The sequence below is a fragment of the Trichosurus vulpecula genome, chromosome 6 (genome assembly GCF_011100635.1).
Source record: "Trichosurus vulpecula isolate mTriVul1 chromosome 6, mTriVul1.pri, whole genome shotgun sequence".
NCBI lineage: Eukaryota > Metazoa > Chordata > Mammalia > Diprotodontia > Phalangeridae > Trichosurus > Trichosurus vulpecula.
Window position 1 is genome coordinate 220,301,984 of NC_050578.1, and position 15,221 is coordinate 220,317,204.

The 15,221-nt window shown below is 38.6% G+C and overlaps 1 protein-coding gene across 1 annotated transcript in view; it reads left to right on the forward strand.

Moving 5' to 3' along the window:
- The window catches only part of UEVLD (UEV and lactate/malate dehyrogenase domains), a 54,525-nt gene that overhangs the window by 1,040 nt on the left and 38,264 nt on the right, over window positions 1-15,221 (forward strand). The window contains exons 2-3 of the mRNA XM_036764187.1: window positions 4,828-4,912; window positions 8,305-8,370. Of these exons, the coding sequence (XP_036620082.1) occupies window positions 4,828-4,912; window positions 8,305-8,370 (151 nt within the window). The remainder of the gene's footprint in view (window positions 1-4,827; window positions 4,913-8,304; window positions 8,371-15,221) is intronic.

Sequence of the window (15,221 nt, forward strand, 5' to 3'; positions counted from 1 at the left end):
GAATCAGGAGCCAAAGTACTCTCAGCAGTCTGGAATAATGAAATAAACATTAGGGTAAAATCCTAGCGTGGTTCAAAAAATCATCCTCATCGGAACACGTGAAAATATGTAGGAGTTTTAGAGGATTACAATATTTACTGAGTGAACAGTGTAACACTGAAGCCAAATAAATTAAATCAATCTTAGGCCGCATTAAGGACTTTAGATGAAAGATGAGTTCAGTTTTGGACACGTTGAGTTTAAGATGCCTCTGGGATATCCAGTTTTAGATCTCCAAAGGCAGTTGGAAATGAAAGCCCGGCTCAGGAGAGAAGTCAGATCAATAGATCTGAGAATCATCTACATAGAGATGATAGTTGAATCTATGGGAACTGACAGGATCAAGTGAAATAGTATAGAAAAGGAGTAGTTATTATTTTATTGCAGGATAGAAGCTTGAGGGATACCCACAATTAGCAGATGAGACTTGGATGAAGATCCAGCAAAAAAGAGTGAGAAAGAGCAGTCAGACAAGTAGGAGGTGGGAAGGAAAGAAAATAATTCTCATTAGTTGAAAAAAGTTAATTTAAAAAACCTCCCAAAATAGCCATTTAAAAAAAGAGAAGCAAGTGGAGGCATGGAGTGTAGATGGCTTTCACTACCAGTTTAGCTGAGAAGGGGAGGAAAAATATAGAAGATGGTCTGCATGATTGGATCAAGTAAGGGTTTATTAAAGATGTGGAGACATGAGCATGTTTTAAAGAGCAGAGAAGGAGCTGGTAGATAAGAGTGTGGATAATATCTAGGAGAATTACCTGAGAAGATGGAAGGTGATGGTATCAAGAGTGCACATAGAGAGGTTTGCCTTGGCAGGAGAAAGGCCACCTCTTAATTTTATGCAGGATTGGAGGGAGGACAAGATAGTGAAGGTTAGATGTCTGAGTATTGTGAGAAGAGGACAAGGGGAGAAGGGAGAGCTCTACGTGAATGGCTTTAATTTTTTTTTTCAGTGAGGTATGAAGCAGGGTGAATGAAAAGGGTAGGATTAGGGCTTGCCGTGGGAGGCTTTTGAGAAGGCATAAAAGAAAAGGCTTGGAATAGCTGATGTTGTGAGTGGGACAGTGAATCAGTTATGAAGATGTAAAAGAATTGATTACCGTGTGGTCCAGTTAATTGAGTACTGTATAATCAAAGACAGGTAGGTGGTACAGTGGATTGAACACTAGGATTGGAATCAGGAAGACTCATTTTCATGAGTTCAAATCCAGTCTCAGCCACTTCCTAGCTGTGTGACCTTGGGACCCTGGGCAAGTCACTTAACGCTGTTTGCCCAGTTCCTCATCTGTGAAATGGTCTGGAGAAGAAAATGGCAAACCATTCCAGTATCTTTGCCAAGAAAACCCCAAAATGGGATCATGAAGAGTCAGATAGGACTGAAAAATGACTGAACAACAACGACCAGTTAAGATTGTGTAGTGTAGATTTGTAGTGGAACCAATCAGCATAGTTTGTGATATCCCCCCAGCTCTATTTAACAGCATATGAATAAAAGAAAAGGAACAGATGGTGGAGTAAACCAAGGTTGGGGTTGGCAAGGCATAGCTGATGATAAGCTGTAGTGGCAAAGAATTGGAGTGTAAAAGATATTTTAGAGTAGAACTGGTTCCCTGAGGTGTTGACATAGAGAAAGGACAGGAAGGTTGCAGGTATATAGGTGATAGCCTGGAAAAGAACTGAGGGGTAGAGGCATTTGGGGTTAAGACAGTTGAGGGAGCATCAGCATATACCTTGAAGTCCCACAGCATGAGAGGAGGAGTTGTGGGGGAAGCATTAAGAGAAACACTGAATTCACTGAAGAATAGAGGGGAATGCCGTGGGTGTCGATCAATATGAGCCACCAGAATCTGTATTGGGTGTTAAATTTGGATAGCATGAATCTCAGAGGAGAAGTTGCTGAGTGATGGCTGTAGAGGGAGAATCTGGTAGCATCAGTGGGAAACAAGAAGTATTCTGATTTTCCGACATTGGTATGATTGAAAATGCAACTAATGTTGGAAAGGGAGCTGTGTCCCAGCGAGTTCTAGAAGCTGGGAAGAGTGAGGAGAATAGTTTAAAATGGAAGTAAGTCAGTTATGGAGCAGGCATTCTAGAAGACACTGGGATGGAGTGGGCAGATCTAGAAAAGGATACTGAGGGGATAGGAATGGGGAGGTGGGGTGAGGAGCAGGGTATGTACACAGCCGCCAGGGGCTCAGAATCACTAGTATGTGAAGGGTGTAAAGGGATGGGAGAATGCCAACCACTGAGGAATGAGTCCAAGCAGAGTATTAGTGATTGGAAATAGGTTCCATGAAAAAGGTAGCTGACTAGGCTCTTCCGGTTCCACAGTTTTTGGAGGCGTGGCGCAGGTGAATCCAGTTGGGAAGTAGGCTGAAGAAGGGCTGGGTGGATGGAGCTTTGGTGGGGATTAATTTCTGGAGAGGGAAAAGGCCCAGAGGCAAGGACTGAGGTGCCTGGTTTGGGGCTGGAGCAGAGCACTGGGGAAGTTTTGCCTCAAAGAAGATAACCCCAGCTGACTCGGTGCTCAGAAGGCCCTGGGGTGAAGGTAGTAGCTAAGACATTTGTGACTAGCATCTAGGTCTTTTTTTAAGGCACATTCTTCCTCTCTGGCCAGAACATGTCATTCATATCTAACCTTGGTCCGGAAATTCAAGTCCTACCTTTAGATACTATCTCCTTGCAGCTGTTCACTTTCCAAATCTGCCTTTTTTTCTGTTGCCCTGATTTTTGATCAGGAGAGATAAAAGCACTGTACTCCTTTGGTCTTTCATTTCTTGGCCAAGACTATAATCTCTAGCCGGGCTTTCAAGATTGCCCTGGCAGGTTAAATTGTGTCTTTGTCATTGTCATCTGGTTTGACAAGTTTTAGGAGATTCTTTGTCATGTCCTAAATTTATGAAGACAGCTTACCTCTCTCTATTGTTATCAGGTCAACAAATAACTTCCTTAGTAATCTTTTAGCAAGGAGCCAAATCTCACTACTTCTTATCTCTTCTTCTGACCCTTAATCTCCCCTTCCAGTGGATCTAAATCGTCCTTCACTCCTACTCCTCAGAAAGTTCAGATCCCCCTCTTCATACTTACTGCTTCATTCCAAGTGTTTATTGGTGCTTCTTCCTTATCATCACATTCTTTTACCCTCCAGCTTCCTGACTCAAGCCCGGGAGGCCCTATGTCTATATATTTTCACATCCTTTTGATTCCTTGTTTTCACAGTGAAGCCCTTCTATTTTTTAGGGACACTTTCCTGAATAACCTGAGCAACAGGCATTCCTAGAGTCTTTTTACCTTCTGTTCTAGAAAGGAAACCTTCTGGTACCTAGTCTCTCTGCTGTGGCAAAAATACAAACATTGTCCACTCTATCTATGTACTTAATGTTTTTATCTTTCCAAGGTAAACTCCAAATCTGTTTCCTCTAAGAAATCTTCCATAATTGGCTTAGATATATATACACCAGCTAATAACATTTATCCAACCCCTGCTTTTGTGTAGTTACTTTTATAGGTTTGTGATTTCACAGTTTTGATTATTTGCTGCAGCATATTTCAACCCATATGTGCCTTTCTATCCTATACAATTCCTGGCTACATCCTCTCATAAATCCTTTAGATATATCCAGTATTTTAGAAACTTTCCTCTAGGTTTTTAACATTCTTTTGAAACTGGTATAGCACTCAGAATGTTACCCTTTGCTCTTAGTATATGAGCGGTTGAACTGTTTCTGCAATCATACATTTCTTACATGTACGATAACATTGTACAATTACATTTTTTATATCAAGTCATCATTGGTAACATTCTACAGCCCACTTACAACTACCATCAATCTCTCTGTTGCCTCCTTTTGTCACCCACAGTTTGGAGTTTTTGGAGATTATAGTATTTATTGATTTGTAGCCACAACAATGTTGCCAGAAGAACATTGGTATTGGAAAAACTTTTTCTGCTAGGAAGTATTTGAGGATTATTAAAAATACTGCAATTTCTAGAAGCATTTCAGACCGTTCTCTTCTTCCTGTTCAGATGTTGAAATAGCTCATTAGCAATCTGCAGGGCCTGTTCAAGATAAATATACCATTGTGTTTTGCTCATCCAGGTGCTTATTAAAGCCTGGACAATAGGCATTTTCATCCATTTTGTTTTCCTGTATAGATTGTTAAATTGATTTGTTTTGAGTCACCATGAATTTTATTGAGGAGGTACTGTAGTAATCTGGATGGGAAAAAATCCTTATACTTTTAGTTATTTGTGCATTTCATCTAAGTTTGTGATCTGTTCATTCCACTTATTGTTATATCAGTATTGGTTTTTACTACACTATAATATTAATCTCTCAGACCTACATAACATTTCACAGTTCATCCTTTTGTATTCGTCATCTCATTTGATCTCTATGGCCACCTGGCAAGGCAGGTGAGTCAGGGATATCACCATTTTAACAAACAAGGAAAATGAGCCTCAGCAGCTGAGGAAAAAAAAGTGGAATAAAAGGAAAGGAAGAAGATGATAGAATGAAAAAAGAAAGTGTCTGTGTGATAGAGAGTGGTTACTGCCCCTGAAAATTACCTCAGAAGCTGCCCAGTGCATAGGTATCATAGGATTCAATATGGCCAAATCTGAATTCGTTTTTCCCCCAACACCACTATATAGACACCCTATAGGCAACCGTGGAGCACCCAGCTAACCAAGTGTCTGGCCTCTGCACCCTTAGGAAATTTTCGTTGAGAATAACATTCTTGGTTATAATTTGTTTCTGATTTGGGGCTGTAATTTTTCTTTCTTTTCAGTACAAATTCAGGGATCTAACAGTGGAAGAATTAACGAAAGTAAATATGTCTTATCCAAATTTCAGATTCTCCATGGACACTTACGGTAAGAATCATATTCCTCCCCCCGCTTTTTTTGTGCGTGTGCCTTTCTGAGTGTTGATTTTAGAGACTTTTGAACATAATATAATTTTTATTTTTTTCTCTTTTACAATCTGATTTTCAGTTTAACTTTTTGTATTCTATGGTTTTTAAGGAAACAACACAATTCATGTTATTAGTCTTGCTTGCAACTAACATTTTAGTTATTTTGTATTACATTTTGTATTATTTTAGAACAGGTTTGTGAGTAAATGTTCTGATCACAATCTCCTGTCTTTCCACCTTTCTTATTTCCTAACTCTCCTAAGTCTGTTCTCTGCTGTCTCTCCTATAGCCTCTCTATTCCTCCCTTTTCAACTAGTCTCTCACTGCCATTTTGGTTTCATTTCCTTCTCTACGGTCTTGACTGTACAGAATGGCATTTCAGTAATGTACTGTGCCATTTGCTTGGAATGTATGTGCCTCTGCTACATGCTGGCCTCCTGTGGAAACTGAAGGCTCAGCTTAGGTGTCACCTGTTCCATGAAATCCCCTCCAGTCTCCCTGAAAGTAATCACTCTCTCACATTTCTTAGAGCACTTTGACTAGATTCCTTTGCTTTGATTAATCTTACCTTTCATCACACATATCTTGTTCCCGTCTTGGAGTGTAAGCTCCTTAAGGGCAGGAATGAAGATTTTTCTTCTTGTATCCCCAGTGCTTAGCATAGTTCCTTGCACGTATTAAGTATTTAATAAGCGTTTGTTGAATTGAAATATTTACATTTATCTGAATAGTTCTTTGTTTGTAGGGATACCAAAAAGATAACTGATTCAGAGTCCTGCATGAAGATGCTGTCAGAAATACTGCCTAGTTTTCAAAGGCATGTTCATTTTTGACTTATGTTTGTAGCTCTTGTATATGTGGTACTAATTAAAGTGGATGGAGCCCCTGGGGTTGCTGTTTACTCGACATAAGAATTTCCTGGAATAAATCCTGTTTTCAGAGTGATGCTTTATTGCTTCACTTTAACCTTAATTCATCTTCCCACAAAGATTTTAAAAAGATTAAGATTAACCTTAGCAATCATGCCTCAGACTTTAATTTCTGTTGGGATATAATAATAATGCATTAACATCTTCTCATAGTCTGGCTCATAGTCTATCATCTTTCCTACTCTCTCTCACCTCCATGTCTAATTTGTTTTCAGGGCCCATCTATTCTGCCTTCACAATGTCTCTTGAATATGTCCCTTCTCTCTTTTGACACCAACCACCCTGGTGCAGGCCCTTATCACCTTCAGTTTATATTATTGCAGTAGTCTGCTGGTGGGTCTGCTTGCCTCTAGTGTCTCCTTGCTCAAAATCCATTCTCCACTCAGTTGTCAAAATCCTCTTGTGAAAGTATAAATCTGACCATGTCAACCACCTTCATCTTACCACCAAAACCAAATATAAAATCCTCCATTTGATTTTTAAAGGCTTTCACACTCTGGCCCTTTTCTGGCTTTTTTAACCTGATTACATTTTACTTCCCTCCTTTTACTCCATGATTCCAGTGACGTTGGCCTCCATGTTAGTCTTTACACAAAGTACTCCATTTCCCAACTCTGGACATTTTCCCTGGCTGCCACCCATGCCTGTAATGTTCTCCCTTCTCATCACTGCCTCCTGGTTTCACTGGCTTCTCTCAGATGATGCTTATAATACAACCTTCTTCAAGAAGTCTTCCCTGATCCCCCTTAATGCTAATGTCTTCCTTCTGAGATTACTGCTAATTTACTTGGTATATATCTTGGTGTACATATATATATACATATATATGTACATATATGTATACATACATATACATATGCATACACACACATATATATATACATATATATATATATATACATAATTGTTTGCATGTTATCTCTGGCATTAAATATGGCTCTTTGAGGGCAAGGACCATATTTGTCTTTCTTTGTATCATTAGCACTTGGCACAGCGTCTGGCATATAGCAAATGCTTAATAAATGCTTCTTGACTCGAATGATAATAAATCTTAAAATTTCTTTACATTTGCAGAACATCATCCTGCTTGGTTAAAATATTTGCTGCAAAATTTCCCACTTATTATTTACTCTTTAAAATTCTTTTTTGTCCTTGAAATAACATAAATAGCAGCATATATTTTCATTCATGTATTTACCTATCCGTGTATTCAAGTTGAGCATTTTTATTTATCTTTATAGTGGCATTACAGTAATATGTGTCATCTTAACTTCCTTTTATCATTTATTCCAGATGTTTCTCTGTCATCTCATACTGATCATCAAGACTTCCCTCTGATTAAGACCTAAGCAACCCCAGCAATTTATATAGGGTTATTATTTCCTGATAAGAATTAGATTGTTTTTATTGTTTAAATTATTGACAGTCACCTAAAAAATTTATAATTTTGCATATGTTTATCTTACTGTTCTCTATAGTTTTATATATGGTTCTATAGTTTCTATATATTTCTCAATGTATAATATTTGCAAAGTTAAACAGTGAAGATATTCAAATACTTTATTTACATATAAGAAAATAATTTATATACATTTAAGAAAAGTAGGATAGCTACAAGAGAAGAATTCAGTGAGGCTTACCATGCCCAGCTTCTTAATAACTGATACAATACTGGGCTAACTGTAACCTTGCAGAAGTCTTATTCTCTCTAGAGCAGAGTTCATTGAAATGGGCCATAACTGACCCCAGGCAAATGGTTTAGTTATTAAAATAACCAAAGTACTTCATTTAAGACAGTTTCATGATAAGAACTCTGAGATAGAATTGTTATAAGAAGACTTTAATGTGTAATTAACATAAGCAAAAGATAAATATGTGGACCAGTAAGAACCTATAGATTTAAGCTTTTCAAATAATAAACTTCACCCCTCAAAAGCTCTTTGAAAAAGCAAAAACAAAACCAGAATTACCATGGAATAGAGGGCCATTTTAAAAGACTTCATCACTGACAGACAATAAGATTGGCCATTAGTTTGAGTAATATGTGACTATCAGGTATTTGCCACACAATTGTACAGTGAATTACTTGTTTATGGTATGAGGCCCTAGGAGAGATTAGAAGGCTGAAAGTGCTGACTTTTGACAGCAACACTGGCATGAACGTGTGGTAATATGAACCTATTCTAGTTCTCCCTCTACAATATGCTGGAATGTGGCTAATAGTATGAAATTTTCACGTGTTTGACTCATTTACCACGGGCAATTTGGACACTTCTGGTTTAGGTGAATGGTCTCTATTAGTTCCCTTGTCCATGTGTTTATTGACTCCTAGACCATACTCTTCAGATAATTTGTACTTATTTTATTGTGGATTTTCTGCTTTTAATTTCATGGGGTTTTTTTTGGTTTTTTTTTTTTTTAGTTTTCAAAGACAATTCTCAGAAGGATCTATTGAATTTTACTGGCACTATTCCTGTGAACTATCAGGGTAAGAGTAACAACCCCCAAAATGGGGTGTTCTTTAAGTATCCAGGTATTCATATTATCATACTAACTTACATAGGTAGGTATAGTACTTTCAGGTTTATAAAGAGCTTGCAAAAAAAGTTGAATACCCTTTGCCTAAGTGTTTTTGTTGTTTAGTCATTTTGGTCATGTCCAACTCTTCACGACCCTATTTGGGGTTTTCTTGGCAAAGATGTGGTTTGCCATTTCTTTCTCCAGCTTATTTTATAGATGAGGAACTGAGGCAAATAGGGTTAAGTGATTTGCCCAGGGTCACACAACTAGTAAGTGTTGGAGACTGGATTGAAACACTGTAGCTGTCTTTGGCCTAAATAATCATCCATTTAATGTGGATTAATTTAATTAGGTTGCTTTCCTAACACCCAGCTGAGATCAATAGCATTGAAGGAATAAGAGATTTTATGGAGTTAGGGAGAAAGAAGGACAGACCTTAGCAAAGCATTTTGGGAAACTAATAGAGAATGTGAGGTTGCAGGATAGGGTAGGGAAATGGAAAATCATTTGCTTCTCCTTTCAGTCAAGATTGGCCTTATAAGTGGGCAGAGTAAGCAATCATCTACGTATTAGGACTTGATGAATCCCCCCAAAAATATTTTCCTCTTACAAATGGTATGGTACCATCAGAAAGTAAGGTTCTTGGGCATTATGTATACCCAGTGCTGCCACTGACTGCTAGGAGCACCCTCCCCAAGGGTAGGGAAACCAGAAGGAAACTCAGCTGGTGCATTTCAGACCAACAGCAATATGTGGTATATGATTGTAATTGAATATTACTGTGCTGTAAGAAATGATGAGCCACTGGATTTCAGAAAAACCTGGAAAGACTTATATGAACTAATGCAAAGTGAAGTGAGTAGAACCAGGAGAATATTGTACACTATAATAGCGATATTATTCAATGAAGAACTGTGAATGACTTAGCTATTCTCAGCAATGCAGTGATCAAGACAATTTCAAAGGACTCATGATGAAACCTGCTGTCCCCCTCGAGAGAAAGAACTGATAGAGTCTGAATGCAGATCAAAGTATATTATTTTTCACTTTCTGTATTTTTTCTTTTTTTTTTCCGTTTAGATCTGTGTCTTCTTTTCATAACATGACTTATATGGTAACATGTTTTGCATGATTGAACATGTATAACCTATATCAAACTGCTTACTATCTCAGGGAGGGGAGAGGTGAGGGAGAGAGAAAGAAAATTTGGAACTCAATTTAAAAAAAATGAATGTTACAAATTGTGTTTACATGAAACAGGGGAAAATAAAATCTTATTAAAAATAAATATAAATAAAATTCTAATAAAAAAAGAAAAGAAAAGGTGCCCTAAAAATTGTCTGTTTCACCTAACCTAACCTTGGCCTGCTCACTGTGGCAGGGAGGGATCCTATCCTGCAGTCAAAACAAAAAATGTACAAAAACTTTTGCAAAGATGATTCTACTTACCACTGGTACATGGAATGTGTGGACACTTATGGACAACACAAAATTCAGTAGACCTGAATGACAAACAACTCCTGTTGTAAGAGGACATGAAAGACCAACAGCTTTTATTGCAAGATAACTCAGCAGGTATCTCATCCAGATAGCAGCCCTGAGAGAAGCAAGGCTGGCAATGAAGGCCAGCTTCCTGAAGTTGGAGCTATATACACGTTTTTTCTGGTGTGGCCACAGTGATGGGGAGTGTAGGGAAGCTGGTATAGGTTTCACAATCAAAACTAATGTAGTCAAAATGGGTACAAGATTTAGATATAAAGACTGATACTATAAGCAAACTAGGAGAGCAAGGAATAATTTACCTGTCAGATTTATGGAGAAGGGAAGATTTTATGATCAAACAAGAGATAGAGAACATTATGAAATACAAAATGGATGATTTTGATCGCATTAAATTGAAAATTTTTTGCACAAACAAAGCCAATGTAACCAAGATTAGAAGGGAAGCAGAAATCTGGGAAACGATTTTTACAGCCTCATTTCTAAAATATATAGAGAACTGAGTCGAATTTATAAGAATACAAGTAATTCCCCAATTAATAAATGGTCAAAGAATTTGAACAGGCAGTTTTCAGAGGAAGAAATTAAAGCTTTCTTATGATCATATGGAAAAAAATGCTCTAAATCACTATTGATTAGAGAAATGCAAATCAAAACGTCTCTGAGATACCACATCACATCTATCAGATTGGCTAACATGACAAAACAGGAAAATGGTAAATGTTGAAGAAGATGTGGGAAAATTGGAATACTAATGCATTGTTAGTGGAGTTGTGAACTGATCCAACCATTCTGGAGAGTAATTTGGAACTATGCCCAAAGGGCTATAAAAATGTGCATACCCTTTGATTCAGCAATACCACACTAGGTCTTTATCCCAAGATACCATAAAAATGGGAAAAGGACCCATAGTAGCTCTTTTTGTGGTGTCAAAGAATTGGAAATTGAGGGTATGTCCGTCAATTAGGGAATGTCTGAACAAGTTGTGGTATATGAATGTAATGGAGTACTGTTGTGCTATAAGAAATGATGAGCAGGCAGACTTCAGAAAAACCTGGACATATATGAACTGATGCAGAGTGAAATGAGCAGAACCAGGAGAACATTGTGCACAGTAATGGCCACATTGTGCAATGACTGACCTTGATAGACTTAGCCCTTCTCAGTAATGCAAGGATCTAAGACAACTCCAAAAGACTCAAGATGGAAAATGCTATCCACATCCAGAGAAGGAACTTTGGAGTCTGAATGCAGATGGAAGTATGCCATTTGCTTTCCTTTTCTTTTGTTATTTTGTTTTGTTTCTTCTTTTTTCATGGTTCCTCCCATTAGTTCTAAGTCTTCTCATGTGACTAATGTGAAACTGTGTTTAATATGAGTGTATAAGTAGAACCTATATCCGATTACATGCCATCTTGGGGAGGGGGAGGAGAAGGTGGGAGAGAAAATTCAAAACTCAAAATCTTATTGAAGTGAATGTTAAAAACTAAAAATAAATAATTGTTTTTTAAAAAAACTAATGTATTCAACAAGCTTGTATGCCTACCAAAAGGAGGGAATGACAGTGCAATTGCCACTTGCAGGAAAGCGCCATGCCACCATCATCAGGGTGTATTTCCCACCATGATGAACCCTGCTGAAGTCAAAGAAAAATTTTATGAAGACCTAAAGATCCTCATCATCAATGTCCTAAAAGAGGAAAAAAATGTAATTCTGGGTGACTTTAATGCTGGTGTAGGCAGAGACTTTCAGGTGTGATAATGAATCCTTGGGAGGAATACAGTTGGAAACAGCAACAGCAGCTTACTACTGAAGACTTGTGTGTCTCATGACCTCATCACCAAAACTGTCTTCCATTTACCTAAGTGCAATAAAACTTCATGGATGAACCCCCTCAGCAAACATTGGCATTTAATAGACTATATCATTGTAAGGAGTAGAGACAGGATATGAGAGTGATGAAGGCTATGTTTGGCACAGAGTGCTAGACTGATCATAGACTTATCTTCTCCAAGCTAAACATTCACATTCAAACAAAAGTGGCAGCCCCAAGGCAAAGTGACTACCAGAAGACTTAATATCAACAGATTAGAGCACTTCTCTTTATGTGAACAGTGTGTTACTAACTTAGAGGGAAAGCTGAGCCAACATGTAGTTGTCAACAGTGGAGCAGAAAAGGAATGGGCAGCTTTTAAAGATTTGGTGTATAGCCCTGCATTTACTCTTCTGGGTCAGAACACTCACAAACATCAGGATTGATTCGACAAAAATTATGGGGAAATTCATAAGCTGCTAAATAAAACATGAGAACTCCACAGGGTTTACCAACAGAATAGTTCGTCCATCTCTAAAAAGGCAGCATTTAACTCCATCAAAAGTAAAGTGCAAGTGAAGCTTAGGGAGATGCAGAATTCTTGGCTTGGTAAGAAGGCAAATGAAATTGTTTTATGCTTATAGTAACAATCCAAAGCACTTTTATGTTGCCCCAAGAGCTATTTATGGGCCAAAGACCTATGGTGCATCTCAGCTACTCAGTGCTGATGGAGCCACATTGATTAGTGATAAGGACATGATCCTGGAGAGATGGGCTGAGTACTTCCATAGCGTTCTCAACAGACTGTCACTGACCAGTGCTCACACCACTGACTACATACCTCAGGTTAAAGTCAATCCCCTTCTAGTTGAACTTGGAACTGAAGAAGAAGTTTTGAATGCCATCAGGCTCCTCACATGTGGCAAAGTGCCTGTCGTTGATTCTTCTTCCAGCTGAGGTTTACAAGGCAGGAGGTGCACTGCTCAGGCAAAAGCTGACTGAAATTTTCCAGGTTATATGGCAAGAGGAGATCATCACTCAGGAGTTCAAGGACTCCTCTTGGCCATCTCTGTAAACGAAAAGGAAATGGATTGTCCTGTGACAATCACAGGGGAAATCTGTCTCTTAGTCATTGCTGGCAAGATTCTTGTCAGAGTCCCCCTAAATAGGCTGATCCTTCACCTGATAGTCATCTACCGGAGAGCCAGTGGCTTCAGAAGGGGCCAAAGAATGGTTGATATGGTGTTTGCTACCCCACAACTCCAGGAGAAATGGCCGGGAGCAGAACACAGGTCTGTACGCAACATTCATAGATCTCACCAAGGCTTTTGATGCTGTCAATCATGAGCACTTTTGGAAGATCATAAAATTTTTTTGCTGGGAGAAATTCATCAGTATTGTACCCCAGTTCATGATGACGTACTTGTACAGGTTCTGGATAATGGATGATGCTCTTGTGCTTTCCCAGTCACCATGGAGTGAAGCGGGGCTGCGTGCTTGCTCCCATGCTTTTTAGCATGATGTTTTCAGTGATGTCAGATACCTTCAACAAGGACAAAAACAGAAAGTCAACTACCACATTGATGGTAAATTAAGTTGAAAATGCCAAGATTAAAGTGGTGGGAGAGTTTGGTGTGTGACTTTTTGTTCACAGATGATTGTGCACTCAATGCAGCCTCTGAGGCTGAGATTCAACAAAATATGGATCAGTTCTCTACCACTTGTGCTAATTTTGGCCTGACAATTAACACCAAGAAAACAGAGGTTCTTCACCAGCCAGCACCACACCATCCATATGTGGAACGATCAGTTACAGCAAATGAAGAAATTTTGAATGTTGTGGACAAGTTCACTTGCCTTGGCAGTAACTTTTCAGGGATGTACGCATAGATGATGAGGTTGATGCACACGTTACCAGAGCTAGCTCAGTGTTTGGGAGGCTCCAAAGGAAAGTGTGGGAGAGAAGAGGTATTAGACTGACTACCAGACTGAAGGTCTACAGAGCTGTTGTGCTAACCTCGTTGTTGGATGCATCTGAAACCTGGACAGTATACCAGCATCATGCCAGGAAATTGAATTGATTCTATTTGAATTGTTCTAGAAAGATTTTGAAGATCACTTGACAAGATAAGATACCAGACACTGAGGACCTTTCTCAAGCTGAACTGCCAAGCATTCAAACTCTTACTAGGGAGAGGCAACTCCAACGAGCTGGCCATGTTGTTCAAATGCCAAAAATGCATTTGCCCAAAAGACTATTTTTATGAACTCACGCAACGCAAACACTCACATGAAGTCCAGAAGAAGCGGTGCAATCACATTCTCAAAGTCTCTCTGAAGAACTTTGGAATAAATCTCCCAGATGGCATGCCTGCATCAAAGAAGGCACTGGGCTCTGTGAGCAAAGCAGAATTGTAGTAACTCAAAAGAAACGTGAGAGGTACAAATTTAGAGACATCTCCCTCCAAATGTTTGTATAGACTATTTGTTCCTGACCTCACGTAGAGCCTTCCAAGGTCATATTGATCTGATCAGGCACAGTTGGACACACTGTACCTTAACTCCAAGATAATGGTGTCATTTTGGTCTTCAGTAAGCATGAAGGACTATGTGCCTACTATGTGCCAGACACTGTTCTAAGCACCTTAACAAATATTATTTCATTTGATCCTCACAACAACCCTTCAGGGTAGGTACTGTGATTATCCTTTTTTTGTAGATGAGGAAACTGACACAGCCAGTAAGTGTCTGAGGCCAGATTTGAACTAAGTTCTTCCTGACTTCAGGCTCGGTGCTCTATCATTTATAAACATGTGTATGTATATTTTATAAATACCTCAATGAAAGGGGAAAGTTCTAAGATCTTAGGGGTTGAATTAAAGGTTGAATTAATTGTATGAGATAGCCTTTATGTAAGAATGAGGAGGAGTAAAATGATAGAGTAGAGGTTCATTCAATTATAAAAGTCTTGCAAAGGAACATGAACTGTAGGTAAGAGCATAACCAGTGTAACTGAGTAGAAGGAGTGGGAAGAGTCCTGGACTTGTAATCTAGTTCTAGCCCTGTAGTTACTGACTTGATATGACCTTGGGTGAGTCACTTATCTTCACTAGATCTCACTGTCCTCATTTAAAATGTGGGATTTAAACTGATCTCCATGACCATGGAGGGCTAACTCTAAAGTTCTCTTAAGTCTAACCCAGCTATATGCTCAAATGCCAGAAGGCTAGCCTCCCTCTCAATTTATTTCTTTTTAAAAGTGTTTACTTGAGTCCTTTGGGGGATATTTTCATTATAGAAACTTTTCTACAATTTTATAATGGAAGTAAATTATCAACTTCATTTTCTAAATATAATAGAACCTCTCCTAAGTTGTAAGTTCTACTTTACACGTATGGAATAATCTCTCCCACGTCTCTGGCCTTTGAAATCCCTTCCTTCAGGATGCAGCTCAGGTGCTACCTTCTCCTTTAGACCTTCACCAACCCCTTTTTTAAAACCACTTG